A 14,527-nucleotide genomic window follows, 5' to 3' on the forward strand; every position below is an offset into this window, starting at 1 on the left:
TAATGGACCATATGTGTTTTGGCCTAAATAGGCCTTCCCCAGTGGTCATAAATACAAAAACTGATTATTAAAAACACATCCGGAAATGAACCTTATGCGGTATTTTTATCTTATATCTAGTTTTGCCTGATGTAAACTTATAACCTAGATCATGGGTCTTCTTGCCACACGGACAGTTACTCACACTGGTGTAGAATTATCTATGGCTGTTACCGCACTAGGTATTCCCAGCGATGTATCAAGAGTTTGGAAATGTTATAAAAAAACATCGCTTTAAAAGGGGTTTTGGATACTACGGCTAAAAAACGGTTGGAAGACGTCTTCACAGCTAAAGGGGCCAAACAAAGTGCAAATAGTATTTTTTATAACAGTTTCAAACTCTTAATACATCGGTGGGAATACATAGAAAGTGCGAACAGTATTTTTTATAACGTTTTCAAACTCTTGATACATTGCTGGGAATACCTAGTGCGATATCAGCCTATGTTTCCGGATGTGTGCGCATCAACCCGTGATAAATTGCAATGGAGTATGATTCCCCACAGATGGGAGAGGACTGGGGTTCCCAACTCTGGGCTGGGAAATTCCTGGAGGTTTGAGGGTGGAGCCTAGGGAGGGCAGGGTTTGGGGAGGAACTGGTCTCCTGAAATCAGTTGTAATTTCAGGAGATCTCCAGGCCCCACCTGGAGTCTGGCAACTCTAGAAGACCGCTGCAAGGAAAGCAGGGGGAAAAAATCTTCCTTTTAAACAAGAGCCCCATGGGAACCCAAGACAATGCATGCTGCCAGTTATGATTGGCAGCAGAGGGTACCTCATATTTGTGGGTCCTGACCCACAGGCACTGGGGCCTACCAAGGATTGTGCTTAGGCCTTTCTCTGAGGTTCAGTTCTAGCATTCCCTCCTCCCCCAATGATTCTTTGAACTGTAAAGGGCCTCAAGTTACCGTAAATCAAGTGTGGATCTGTGGGAAGCAATTGTGGAACTCCCTGCCCCAGGAGGTGGTGATGATTGCCATCTTGGAAGGCTTCAAGAGGGGAGTGGATATGTTCATGGAAGATAGGGCTATCCATGGCTGCTAGTCAAAATGAATACTAGTCATGATGCATCCCTATTCTCCCCAGGATCAGAGGAGCATGCCCATTATATTAGGTGCCGTGGAACACAGGCAGGATAATAATGCTGCTGCAGTCGTCTTGTTTGTGGGCTTCCTAGAGGCACCTGGTTGGCCACTGGGTGAACAGACTGCCGGACCTGACGGGCCCTGGTCTCATCCAGCATGGCTTTCCTTACGTTCTTACGTTCACATCTGAGGTCACCACTGCATACCCCTGTGGTTGCCACCCTAGGTTGGGAAATTCCTGAAGATTTGGGGGTGGAGCCCGAGGAGGTTTGGGCTTGAGGAGGGGAGGGAATGCATCAGGGTATAATGTCAGAGTCCAGCTTCCACAGCAGCTATCTTCTCAGGGGGACTGCTCTCTGTCGTCTGGAGATCAGTTGTAATTCTGACCCCACCTGGAAATTGGCTACCTTACATACGCCCAATCTACGCTGGCTGTGTCTGCTCCAGCAAGGGAGAATCCATGACGATCTCTTTAGTTGGGTCAGACGAGGAAGCAGATATGGGGAAACAGAAGCAAAAACAAAACACAAAACCCTCCTGTCTGCCCTGTTGCTCTGCCTCCCTGTCCGTGAATTGTGTGTGTACATGAGTGCATGTGTGTGTGGGGGGGAATGCAACAAAGAAGGAAGAAGCACGTTTCACAAGCTGCAATAGTTTCCACCCACCCCCAACAGGGTTACACTTGTTCTTTCTGTAAAACTGCAGAATTGTTGACTTAGGTGAAGAAGTCTCTGCATTCAAATCAGTTACCTAAGTAGCAGCATGAGCTGTCCAAGGAATCAGGTGTTTCCACCTTGGCCTTCGAAGAAGTTTTCAGAGGAAGACAGAGCAAGGAACCTGGAGAGATAGAATATCCGGCCTCTCTGAAGAGCCATTCCAACTTTCCTATCATAAAGGTAGTTTGGTCTGAAGAAGGCCATTTTCATAGCAGGCTGGTTTTTGTCGGGGTGGCTCTCCTGTTTAGCTGTCATCCTGAAACAGCCTTGGTAAAACTGGGGCTTTGAGAAGCAGGATCTTCCTTGGAGAGCATCCTGTGCCATTTCTTATTTCCAGCCCCCCCCCCCCCAATAGCTCTAGAGCATTTTGCGTAGGCTCATATGCTAAGCATGTTTGGCCCTGGTTAGTGCTTGGATGGGAGATCACCAAGGAATAACAGAGAGGTTCCTCAGTGGAACAGGCTTCCTCGGGAGGTGGTAAGCTCTCCTTCCCTGGAGGTTTTTAAGCAGAGGCTAGATGGCCATCTGTCAGCAATGCTGATTCTATGAACTTAGGCAGTTCATGAGTGGGAGGGCATCTTGGCCATCTTCTGGGCACTGGGTGTGTGTGCGGAGGAGGTAGTTGTGAATTTCCTGCCTTGTGCAGGGGGTTGGACTAGATGACCCTGGTGGTCCCTTCCAACTCTATGATTCTGTGAATACCAGGGTCGCTATGCAGAGGCAGGCGGTGACAAACTGCCTCTGTTCATCTCTTGGCTTAGAAAGTCTATGGGGTCACCACAAGTCAGCTGTGACTTGACAGGACTTTCCACCACCTTGCGTGCTGCAGGAATGCAATAAAAGGGTGGGTACCTAAACACACTGGCTTGTAAATATCTGCAGCTGACCAACATTGCCAATTACACCGCTTGCGTTTTTGAATGGAGAGTTCCCTTACTGAAGCGTGAACCTGTTTCGACGCTGTTGAGGATCTTTCGATTGACCTTCATGGGCTATCAGCAATGAAAGCACCCATCTGTCAAATGCGATTATTACTGTCTGGCACCTGTCTAACAGGAAAACCGAGCCAAATGTCAGAGAGAGAACATGTGTGTGTGTGTTAAGTGCCGTCAAGTCGCTTCCGACTCATGGCGACTCTATGAATCAGAGTCCTCCAAAACATCCTATCTTTGACAGCCTTGCTCAGATCTTGCAAACTGAGGGCTGTGGCTTCCTTTATTGAGAGAGAGAACATAGTTAGCAAATATGCAGAGATGGTGTTTGGAAAGTAGGGTCTGTCTTGAAGTGTCAGGGTTTCTGCCGCCTCCTTAAGGCCAGGTTTCCTTCAGAGGTCCTCAGGTCTCAAGGTGAGGAGCCAGCACCAATGGTGATGCTGGGGGGGGGGGGGTTAGCCTGCTTTCTGTTTAGCTTCAGAGCTTTGGCAACTGGCTGACCCCCTCCCGGTGTTCATCTGACTCCACCCTATGTTACCAAGTACGACCAGGATTGGCCCCACTGCGCCACAAGACACCCCCCCTCCATCTTACCAGCCATCACCCTCTGACCTGCGGGTACCGCCCCTTGTCTCCCAGGCTCTGCCTCCTCAGTGCCTGCGCTCAAAGGGACTTTGGCAATCATAGGAGAGCGGGCAATGAAGACGTTGGCAGAGCAGAATTTTACAGAGAACAAGAACATAAGAAAAGCCCTGCTGGATCAGACCAAGGCCCATCATGTCCAGAGGTCTGTTCAAACCGTTCTAGGCGCCTAGTTTTTGCCTAGTTCTAGGCACGTCTTGTTATTTATATGCTGCCTTTTGCCTCAAAGCAGCTTACAACATTGTTTCCCCCGCCTCCGTTTTATGCTCACCATTACAAGCCTGGGATGCTGGTTAGGCTGAGCATGACTGGTCCCAGGTCACCCTGCGGCCTTCCGTTGCAGAGTGGGGATTCGAACCTGGGTCTTCCAGATCCGAACACAACACTCTAAACTCCTACGCCACACTGGTGGCAGTGGTGCTGGAGTTCCACAAAACTGTTCACCCAGCACCCACAGCCTTTTAATCTAGCATTTTCGTTGCATATTCTTTCCCCCGTTCTCCTTTTTCTGCGCCTGGACAATTAACAGGAATCTATACTAATTTAGAGTGACTTTACGGTGAGCTGGTTTTGAAGAGTTCCCCACCCCGCAAAGAACTTTAAACCCTTTGCTGCCGCTTATTGATTTTGGTGCTGGATTTATTATTATGCTTATCTTGCATTATCGTTTAGGATAATATTGCAAACCGTCTCGGGACCTGCAGTGCGGGCTGAGCGAATGACCTGTTAATTTTGAAGTGAATAAACCCATTCATTCATTTAGGCCGTTTATGAGTTGCCTTTTCACTTTGGGGAAAGAAAAAAAAAACCTGCTCGATGAAACAGAAAGAGAACAATAAAATTCCAAATAAGTTTAAAACCCGTAGCTTGGGTTCACCAAAATCCGCTTGCAAAGCAGATCTCTTGGAGCAGGACTTTCCTGCTTCCCCATCCTGTAGCCACCCACCATCAACCCCTTACCAGATATTTTTTTTCCTGGGTGGGGGTCTGCAAACCTCACAATATAGCATTGAGTGCAAACAGAGGGTCTGCAGCAGGAGGGGGGAAATTAGTTGAAATTGCTGCCCCTTCCAAATCGGAAGAAGTCTTAAATCTTTGGAACTGCGTGGCTGGATTCGAGCCAGCGAACAATTATTTAACAAAGCTTAAAACTAGGGCAAGGGCTCATTTTCGAAGGGGATCAAGGGTTTAAGCAAAAGACTCCTTGACAAAGGTGAGATTGGAGGAGGAATTTGAAGGAAGGGGGCACCCCATAGACCCGGGTTCCTCTTTTTCCTTGGGAGCCTCGCTCAACACCGCCTCTAGCAGCGTGTTTTCATGGGCCCCCACAAACGGATCAGAGAAGGAGCAGATGCTCCGTCTGGTGCAGCCAATCCCCAGTTAAATATTAACCGTTCCCATCCGATGAGAGGCTGAACCCTGTCGATTTAAGAGCGCCTCTTAGAACTATCTCAACGAGTGCTTTAGCGACTAGAAGAAGAGTTGGTTTTTATATGCCGACTTTTCTCTACCACTTAAGGAAGACTCAAACCGGCTTTCAGCTATCGCTCCCCTTTTAATGCAACTCCAGGAAGAATTCCCTTTCCCATAAATAGGCTTCTGATTGAGCTTCAGGATTTTTTTGCAGTTAAGCAAATGGAAGAGATTCTGCTCAAACTGGACGTTGCTCTGGAGTTGCCAAAAAGTTGGAGAATTTGTAGCATCAAGAAGTGGGGGGAGTACCTGTGGAAACCCGATATGGGGGCATGCAGCATGTGCAAAATGGATCCTGACTGTCATTCACAAACTTAGAAGAAGAAGAAGAAAAGTTGGTTTTATACCTCTCTTTTCTCTACCAAAAGGAGTCTCAAAGCGGCTTACAATTGCCTTCCCTTCCCCTCTTCACAACAGACACCTTGTGAGGTAGGTGGGGCTGAGAGAGTTCGGAGAGAACTGTGACTAGCCCAAGGTCACCCAGCTGGCTTCATGTGTAGGAGTGGGAAATCAAACCCGGTTCTCCAGACTAGAGTCCACTGCTTTTAGCCACTATACCATGCTGGAAGTGGTGTGAGGATGGGGAATTTGCTCACAAGCCCCAGTGGGGAGTACCTTATGGGCTTCAGGGAAATAAGTAAAGAGTCCCATGAACCTAAAGTCCCCATCCACAGATGAGGCTGCCTGCTGCAACACTGTATGATGTCCTGCTCTGTACTGGATCATGTCCCAATCAGTCTCCACTTTCAACCAGTCCTTGCACCAAATGTAATGGGACGTCGACTGTTTCTGGTGTAGCAAAATTACAGGAGGCTGCCCGCTGCATCTCTGCAGCAGTCATTACCGTGGACTTGCCTCACTGTCATTAGAAGGCACTCCAAGGACAGTGGTTGTTTTAATGCTAATTACAGTAGCCTTCTGCCCTCTATAATAGTAAAGCTGTAAAGATGTCAGAGTAAAATCCACTCAAGGAAAAAAAGTGTGTGTCTCAGCTGTGATAAGTGGAGGTTGGAGCATGTTTAGAGAAATGGTCCTTTTTCTCTTAGGGAGGTATGGGCATTGCTTCCTGGCAAGCCAGGTTTTGTGCCAAAGGAGCAAACTCCAAAGGTAATGGAGAAGTCATAGCTTTGCTCCAGGGTAACGACAAGTGGAATTTGGTCTTGGATCCAAAGGAGTCGAGAGAGGAGAACACAGAGATATACTAAGCCTGTCCCACTTCTATCTGGCCATTGAAAATGGAACTGTAAAGGGAGAAAGGGCAGTGCCCTCTTAGCGGTCATAATAGCTAAATGAAACCTCCATGAACAGTGGCAGTTTACCTTTGAAGATCAGATGTTAGAGGTGAGCAATGGGGAGAGCTGCTGGCTTTGCCCCCTGCTTATGAATGTTACAAAGGTCAACTGGCACTGTTAGTAACCAGGTGCTGATCTAAGTGGATCCTGCAGGGCTCTGCTTAAATACTTCTATTTTGACATTTAAAAAAATGCTAATCAGATGAGGCATTTCCTTTTGATGCTGCATGCCTGGAAAAGCTGTACCTGCAGGATTTTTTCAGGTGGTGTTGTCCTAGGACCCAAAAGGTTGGGTGAAACAAGACCTAAATAAAACAATGAAATCTAATTATTATAAAGATCTTATGCACATATTAAAAACAAGCCCATACGGCAACAGATATAGTGAAGAAGGCCTGAGGGCCGAAACATGTTTGGCATGCGGTTTCACTTTATCAACCCAGCCTCTCTCGCCATATGGGCTTATTTTTACTATAAATGCTTGATGACAAATAGATTTCATTGTTTTATTTAGGTCTTGTTTCACCCAACCTTTTGGGTACCCAACTTTGTTTTTTAGGTTGGGTCTCCCCGCCCTCCCATTTCGGTTGGCCTAGGACCCCGGGGGGGGGGGGGGAAGCTTGCTATTCTGCATATGCAGAATGGAAAGAACAACATTCATAATGAAGATTAGCCTAATGTAGGGACACTGAATATGCACCATGAGCCACCATTGCCATGAGCTGACTAGTGAGACCCACCAACAATACTGTCTGACCTTGCAGCGCTGTTGTATAAACTACTAAGTTAATGTGCGCAAAGCGCTTTAGAGTGCTCAAAGCGCCCTATAAGTGTAAAGGGTTACTTTTTAAAACGTTGGTTGGCTTTTGAGCCCCACAGAACCTTCCTTCAGCCAGGAGGGTTTTTTTTTTGGTGCGGATCGAAAGTACCGTAGAAGGGATGGGCAACATTCGCTGTTGTGTTTCTGCATCCCGGAATCTAGGCCCCAGAGCTAAGGGAGGCACCTGCTAGTGGGTGTTTCTGCCACCGTCACCAAACGGGCCTTTGTCAGAGCGCAAGAGCCAGCAAATATGTTGATTTTTACAAAAGGATAAGCCGGCTCCCCTAATCCTTGGGAGCTTGGATCGTTTCCTCTGTATCCAAATGTAAATCTCTTCCCTTGGGTACTTTTTGAGAGGGGAGGGAGGGAGAGGAAGTATGAGGGTCATTCTGGCTTTCTAAATGTAGAGAGGAGAGCAGTTAAGTTTTCTCTCCTGCCAGGGTTTGTCTGGGTCCTCGCCATTCGAGTGCCAGTGTGAACACATGAAGCTGCCTTATACTCAATCAGACCCTTGGCCCATCAAAGTCAGTATTGTCTACTCAGACCGGCAGCGCCTCTCCAGGGTCTCAGGCAGGGGTCTTTCACATCACCTACTTGCCTAGTCCTTTTAACTGGAGATGCCGGGGATTGAACCTGGGACCTTCTGCATGCCAAGCAGATGCTCTACTACTGAGCCATGGCCCCCTCCCCATCCTGGGTTTCAGCAGGGGGTGAAGCAGGACTGATAGTATGGCCCTTTTCCAGAGTGGTGGGAGGCGCTGTGAGAATTCTCAGTTCGTGTGCTCCTTTCTTTGCAGGGAATGCTTCCACTGGACACAGAAAAGGCCATTTTTTTGCCACAGGCATAAGCCTCATTCATTTGCAAATTGCAGTTTATCCCCTTGTAACTGGAGAGGTGGGGGGAAGGAAGATCGCAGAAGCTCAGCAGGGTCAGTGCTTGGATGAGAGACCCCCAAAGAAGGCTGTACAGAGGAAGGCAATGGCAAACCACCTCTGCTTCTTACTTGCCTTGAAACCCCTTTGCGGGGGTCGCTTGGCTGCAACCCGTCAGCACTTTACACACACACACACACGCACAACCAGAAAGGAATCGCAGGGCCGGTTAGTCCCTAATTTGCAATTCCTAGTTCCTTGTTCCTCGATCCAACCACAAATATTGATGCTACTCAAGCACCTTTGCACCCTGAAGTAGCGTTTGGACCACCCCAAATCATACATCCCCAGACTCTGCCCCTTGGTTCCTTAGTCTTGGATTCCACTGGGGGTACCCTGTTTTGAAGCACTAAGTGCTATAATGAGATTTTACACCAGAGAACAACATACACCCACTTGAAGACAGAGACTTCAGAGTCTGGAGATGTATGATGTGGGTTGGGCCAAAGCTTATTTTGGGGTGCAGAGCTGTTGAAATACTATTGGTTTTTGTGGTTGGATTGGAGAATAAAGAATGAGGAAGTGCAAATAAGGAACTGGGAACCAACTTCACCCTGGTCATTCCCTGCAATGCTGGCCTTGGCCTTTAAAGCCCTTGACGGTATAAGAGATCAGCGTGGGACCCATATTTTTGTGTGCCAGCGTGGTGTAGTGGTTAAGAGCAGCAGACTGGAGCGAACCAGGTTGGTTTCCCCACTCCTACATAAAAAGCCTGCTGGGTGACCTTGGGCTAGTCACAGTTCTTTCTGAACTCTCTCAGCCCACCTACCTCACAAGGTGTCTGTTGTGGGGAGAGGAAGAGAAGGAAGTTGTAAGTTGGTTTGAGACTCCTTGAAGGTAGAGAAAATCTGGGTATAAAACCCAACTCTTCCTCCTCCTCTTCTTTCTCTTCCTCCTCCTCTACCCTTCTCCAAGGAGGTCAGATAGGGTTGCCAGGTCCCTCTTCGCCACCGGTGGGAGGTTTTTGGGGGGGAGCCTGAGGAGGGAGGGGTTTGGGGAGGGGCGGGACCTCCATGCCGTAGAGTCCAGTTGCCAAAGCGGCCATTTTTCTCCAGGTGAACTGATCTCCATCGGCTGGACATCAGTTGTAATAGCGGGAGATCTCCAGCTGGTACCTGGAGGTTGGCAACCCTAAGGTCAGAGTGGCATTTGTGCCCCTCCCCTTATTATAATGGTAATTTAGGAAGATCCTCCTGTTTCCCCCAAGAACTGATCCCAGCCTTTGGGAAGGGCTCAACAGGTTTTATTTACATACATACAGCTTGGCCCTAGATGCCCTAATGGCAACAATTCCAGCCGCCATCTTAACAACCACAACACAGCTGCTTCTTCCCACGCACCCCCAGGAGGCAGATGGCCTCTCCTTCAACCATTAACTCTTTCTGAAGCCTGTCGTCTTTTGTAATACTTTGCCACACCTTTCTTCCCAAATGTTAGCCTTACAACAACCGTGTGAGGTAGACTGTGCTGAGAGTGAGGGTGTATGACTGGTCCAGAGACACCCAGTGAGCCTGATGGCTGAGGGGGGATTTGAGACTAGGCCCCCTACCCTATACATCACACTGAATCTTTTTAAAAAAAAAAAAATTATTAAATTTTTAAACAAAAAAAACACCAATACAAACAACAACAAATACAAAAGAAAAAAGTATAACAATATAGAGAACTACATAATAAGAATGATATGTCTATAAAAATGTTAAACAAAAGAGAGATTCAAAATACAATCATTACATTCTTATTACAATCATCTTACCCATTTTGTTCCCACCTCCCTCCACCACTGTGTTGAACTTCCGGAGAAGTGTCTAAACAGTTTATTAATAGATTATTTTAACAATAATTTATATTAACAAATTGTATCTACAACTTGTTCACTATATCAATAAAATTCATTTTTGCCAGCTTATCCCGATATGCAAAGGCTTTTAACCACATAGTTTTAAATTCTTCCACATCCTCCTTACACTGAATCTAGTCCTGCCAATTCACTGAAGTCATTGTCCAAAACCCAGCACGGTGTAGTGGTTAAGAGCTAGTGTGGTGTAGCGGTTAAGAGCGGTGGTTTGGAGCGGTAGACTAATCTGCAGAGCCAGGCTTGATTCCCCACTCCTCCACATGAGTGGCGGAGGCTAATCTGGGGAACCGGGTTGGTTTCCCCACTCCTAAACAAAAGGCCAGCTGGGTGACCTTGGGCTAGTCACAGTTCTCTTAGAGCTCTCTCATCTCCATCTATCTCACAGGGTGTCCGGTGGGGGAGGGGAAGGGAAGGTGATGGTAAGCTGGCTTGAGTCTCCCTTAAGTGGTAGAGAAAGTCGGCATATAAAAACCAACTCAGTCCGCTAGAGTAGCGTCCGCCGCTCATGTGGAGGAGTGGGGAATCAAACCCGGTTCTCCAGATTGGAGTCCACCTCTCTCTCTTTTTTTTTTATAAGTTTTTTAATTATTTTTCTATACTGATTAGACAAAGTATTCAACAATCAATATAAGAGTATAAATTCTAATTAATAATTGTTGAAAATACATACATATATAGATAATAAAATATAAAGACTTCCCCTACACCTCCCTCAATCTTGTCATTTATTTGTAATCACCTTTGTTTAATATTCTAATCCTAATATAGTTTATAACGTTTGCTATTTCGTTTACCTATATTGAAATAAAGAAAAAGAGAAAAAAATAAAAAAGAAAGAAGGACAGATATAAAAAGCATTATTTTTATAATATAAAGTGGATTAGATAATAAGTATCATTTTAACTTCCTTTAAAAGTGAATATTCTAATTCCTCCATTTCTCCCACGTATCTAATAAGTACCAGTTGTGTTAATGCCATTAATTGTTCTATTTTTATCAAAGCCAAGCCATTTGATCGGTCCTTTTTGATTAAATCCCGAGAAAAACTAAACCCTTTGACCCAGTCTCTTTATCTTAAATTTCCAGCATCTAGCGTCCACCTCTCTTAACCACTACACCACGCTAGCTCCCAGACAGTTTACAGGCATTTTTGCTTCGGTTGCCATTTTGGTTGAGTGGTTGGCCTTGCCTCTTCAACTCCTTGGCCTAGCGAGAGGCTTAGCTCTGTGGCAGAGGCATCTCTGTGGTCCTCTGGTCTCTTGGTGTCGCTGCAGTGAAACGGTTCTTGCCTTTGCAGCTGACCTCGCTCGAGAGCAGCCCAGAACTGCGGCGGGTCGACTCTAGCAGGAAATCGAGAAGCTTCAACAAGCAGCCCAGCACCGGGGACTATTATAAACATCTGGGCAGCGGTAGCAGCGGAGAGCAAACGGGCAACAACCGCAGGATGGCGCACAGCGAGGAGGTGAGTCCCAGGGGAACACTGCCTCGTGATGATTGGCGGCTGTTCCTCTCTGGCCATTGGAATCATTCTTAGTGGTCATCTGGTAAGGAGAGGAGTTGTATGGCCACCTGTTTGTAGACTCCTTTCCGTACAGGCAACCATGTGAAACAAACTGGTAATATTCTTCCGGATTGCACATAGGGGACGGAGGCTGTGGGCTTAAAAAGAAAGCATCGTTTCGTCCGCAATGTGGCAAATGGCAGGGTTGTGCTGCCTCAATTTGCCTCGGGGCTGTGCAAGGAAAAAAGAGGGAATTTATCCCTTCAGCCTCCTCTCACTTTTGCTATTAGCATTCTGAAGGAAGCATTTCTTATTTTAAAATGCTCATTAAAAAGCAAGGGGAAAGCAAAATGGAGTGGAGGTTCAAGCCCCTCTCCCTTCCCTGCATGGCCCCTAGGCAAACTGAGGCAGCGTGAACAAGAGGCATCATCTTCATCTGGCCCATTGGAGCCCTGAGAGAGCAGCTGGCTTTGGGCTGAAGGCAGGCATACCTTTGCTGCTTGAGGGCATCAGCTTTGCACCCCACCTTCTTAGCCCCAGATGGAAAATGTGCCCATACTTTCAGGGCAAAGAACACTCCTCCAAACCTCTTCTGCACCTTGTAAAGTTAGCCTCTATCTCCACCCAAAGACAACCTTGTAAGGTGAGCTGTGGATTCCACCTACTCTTAGCTAGAATGCTACTCTAATAGAATAATAGAGTTGGAAGGGACCACCAGGTTCATCTAGTTCAACCCCCTGAACAATGCAGGGAATTCACAACTACCCCCCCCACACACACACACACCCAGTGACACTCCATGCCCAGAAGATGGCCAAGATGCCCTCCCTCTCATCATCTGCTTAAGGTAATAGAATCAGCATTGCTGACAGATGGCCATCTAACCTTAAAAACCTCTTCTTAATAGTAGGGGATCCCACAGAAATCCAGATTTTGAACTTCTCCTTCAGTGTTGAGGCACATCTAGGGCCTTTGGGAGGGTGCGATACTTCTTTCTCTTACACTGTCTCCCCTACTTTCTCCCCCCCCCCCATTCATCTCTCCCTAGGCTTCCCTTCTGTCCAACGAGAGCGTGCAAAATGGAGGCACGGCTGAGAACAAGCCCTCGGGAGAGGTTCCTCCTCCTCCTCCACCCCCGCCACTCCCTGAGCGTGTCTGCTCCCCACCGCCACCCCCTCCACTGCCAATGGAGAGCCAGCCAGCTGCCACCAGCCAGCGACGGTCGTCCTCCTCCACTGGAAGTAAGTTGGGACACGGGGTTCTGTAGTCTAAGAGCAGGTCGACGCTGCATTTTCCACACATGCTGAATAATGCACTTTCGGTCCGCTTCCAATGCACTTTTGTGATAGTTTGCAAGTGGATTTTGCTGTTTCACACAGTAAAATTCAGTTGCAAAGTGCATTGGAAGCGCATTATTCAGCACACGTGGAAGTGCTGAAACTGGTTTCGTTGTTGGTTCCTTTTCCTTATAGAACTGAGCACTGTTGTTGCAGAGAGCGTAAAAGAAAGTTTTCTGCATTCCCATCAAACCATGGTCTCCTGGATTCTTTAGGGGAAGGCCTGACAGTTTACCTGCTGCAAAACTGAATTAAGCGGGTAGAGTGGGTATACCTTCAGTGTTACCCTCCTCAAGTCTTGGACTTTCACTGTATAATCTTTGTCTTTGCCATGGTTACGAGGGAAAAGCGGAAGGGCAGAGTAGCCTCAACGGAGATTTCTGGGACAGCCTGGCCAGCGCCGCCCTGTTTTTATCTCAAGGCTGATTAGTGCGGTTGTGTTTGGGGTTACACAAAGAGCAGGTGTTCATTTTCATCCAGAACTGGAGCGATGTCTGCTTTCACCATAACAAAACCACGGCCGCTGCTCCAGGTTCCAGACTCTTTACTAGGTCCTGCGTGTTGAAGGAGCTGCCTCCGATGTTTTTGTTTGCATCTCGGGGTACCAAATTCAGAATTTGGGTTGCTGATGTACAAGCCCCTATCTGTAGCAGGACGATTGCAGGGATGCTTAAAATGCTTTAAGAAGAACCTCCTCAAGCATGGTCCTGATTGGCTGAGCTGATGTGACATCACGGAGTGTTTATGTTCGGGGAAGCCGTGGGAGGCAGGGGCAGGGAATGGGTGCAGGTTGAAAGTTTGGGTCAAGAATCTAGAGGTAGGAAGGCTGAAGATGCAGGAGAAAGGGGGTAAATGAGAGATGTCCAGGTGTGGGCTGGGTTTAATGCCTCATTTCATAAAATCTGTTCATATAAGGCACGCCTCTCCTCTCCCCCAACCAGAGTTTAGAATGTGTAAGTGGAAGAGGAGGTTTTAGATTATGCTCCTAGGTAACATAAAAGCACTATAATTGACATGATTTACTATTGTTGATGCTAATACTACCGCGCTTGTTTTTGTTGATGTTGGGATTATTAATAGTTATTAATGAATTGTTATTATTAATAGTACACCTGAAATAGAACACCTAAAATTCCTAGGTATCATACAAACTTTAAAAATACAATGTGCCTATGTGTGTGTGTGTGTGTGTGTGTGCCGTCAAGTCACAGTTGACTTATGGCAACCCCGTAGGGTTTTCAAGGCAAGAGACGTTCGGAGGGGGTTTGCCATTGCCTGCCTCTACGTGGGCTGAGAGAGTTCGGAGAGAGCTGTGACTGGCCCAAGGTCACCCATCAGGCTTCATGTGGAGGAGTGGGGAATCGAACCTGGTTCTCCAGATTAGAGTCTGCTTCTCTGAACCACCTCACCATGCTGGCTCTAATGTGCCTACAGTTTCATAATCTTAGTATAAAACAAGACACTTTAGAGAAGAGAAGAAGGACAGCAACCTTTTCCTCCAAGGAGTTTAAGGTCACAGACATCAGTCTCCCTTCCTCCACCTTATCATCACAACAACAACCCTGTGAGGTAGGTTAGGGTGAGTGACCGGCCCAAAGTCACCCAGCAAGCTTCATGGCAGAAGGGGGGATTTGAACCCAGGTCTCTCAGCTTTTAGTCAGACAATCTAAAGACTGCACCATGCTGCCTCTGTAATGTTTGTAATGTGCGGGGGGGTGGGGACACAGCTATTGTATTTCACAGGTGGCCCTGGCACCCACCCCTTCCCTGGCTTTTGTATATGTCGGCAGCTCCCTCTTTAACCAAACACTTCAGCTCCTTAAATATTGATGGCGGTTTAATACGCCGCATTTTGCGGCTGTCTTTCACCACGCCCTGTGTGCAGAGCCTGCATTATTTAGC

General features: G+C 47.2%; 1 protein-coding gene across 1 annotated transcript in view; it reads left to right on the top strand.

The window, feature by feature from the left end:
• The window catches only part of ESPN (espin), a 107,005-nt gene that overhangs the window by 64,471 nt on the left and 28,007 nt on the right, over window positions 1-14,527 (top strand). The window contains exons 8-9 of the mRNA XM_056865078.1: window positions 11,085-11,249; window positions 12,337-12,529. Of these exons, the coding sequence (XP_056721056.1) occupies window positions 11,085-11,249; window positions 12,337-12,529 (358 nt within the window). The remainder of the gene's footprint in view (window positions 1-11,084; window positions 11,250-12,336; window positions 12,530-14,527) is intronic.

Source organism: Euleptes europaea, chromosome 19 (assembly GCF_029931775.1).
Source record: "Euleptes europaea isolate rEulEur1 chromosome 19, rEulEur1.hap1, whole genome shotgun sequence".
NCBI classification, from domain to species: Eukaryota; Metazoa; Chordata; class Lepidosauria; order Squamata; family Sphaerodactylidae; genus Euleptes; species Euleptes europaea.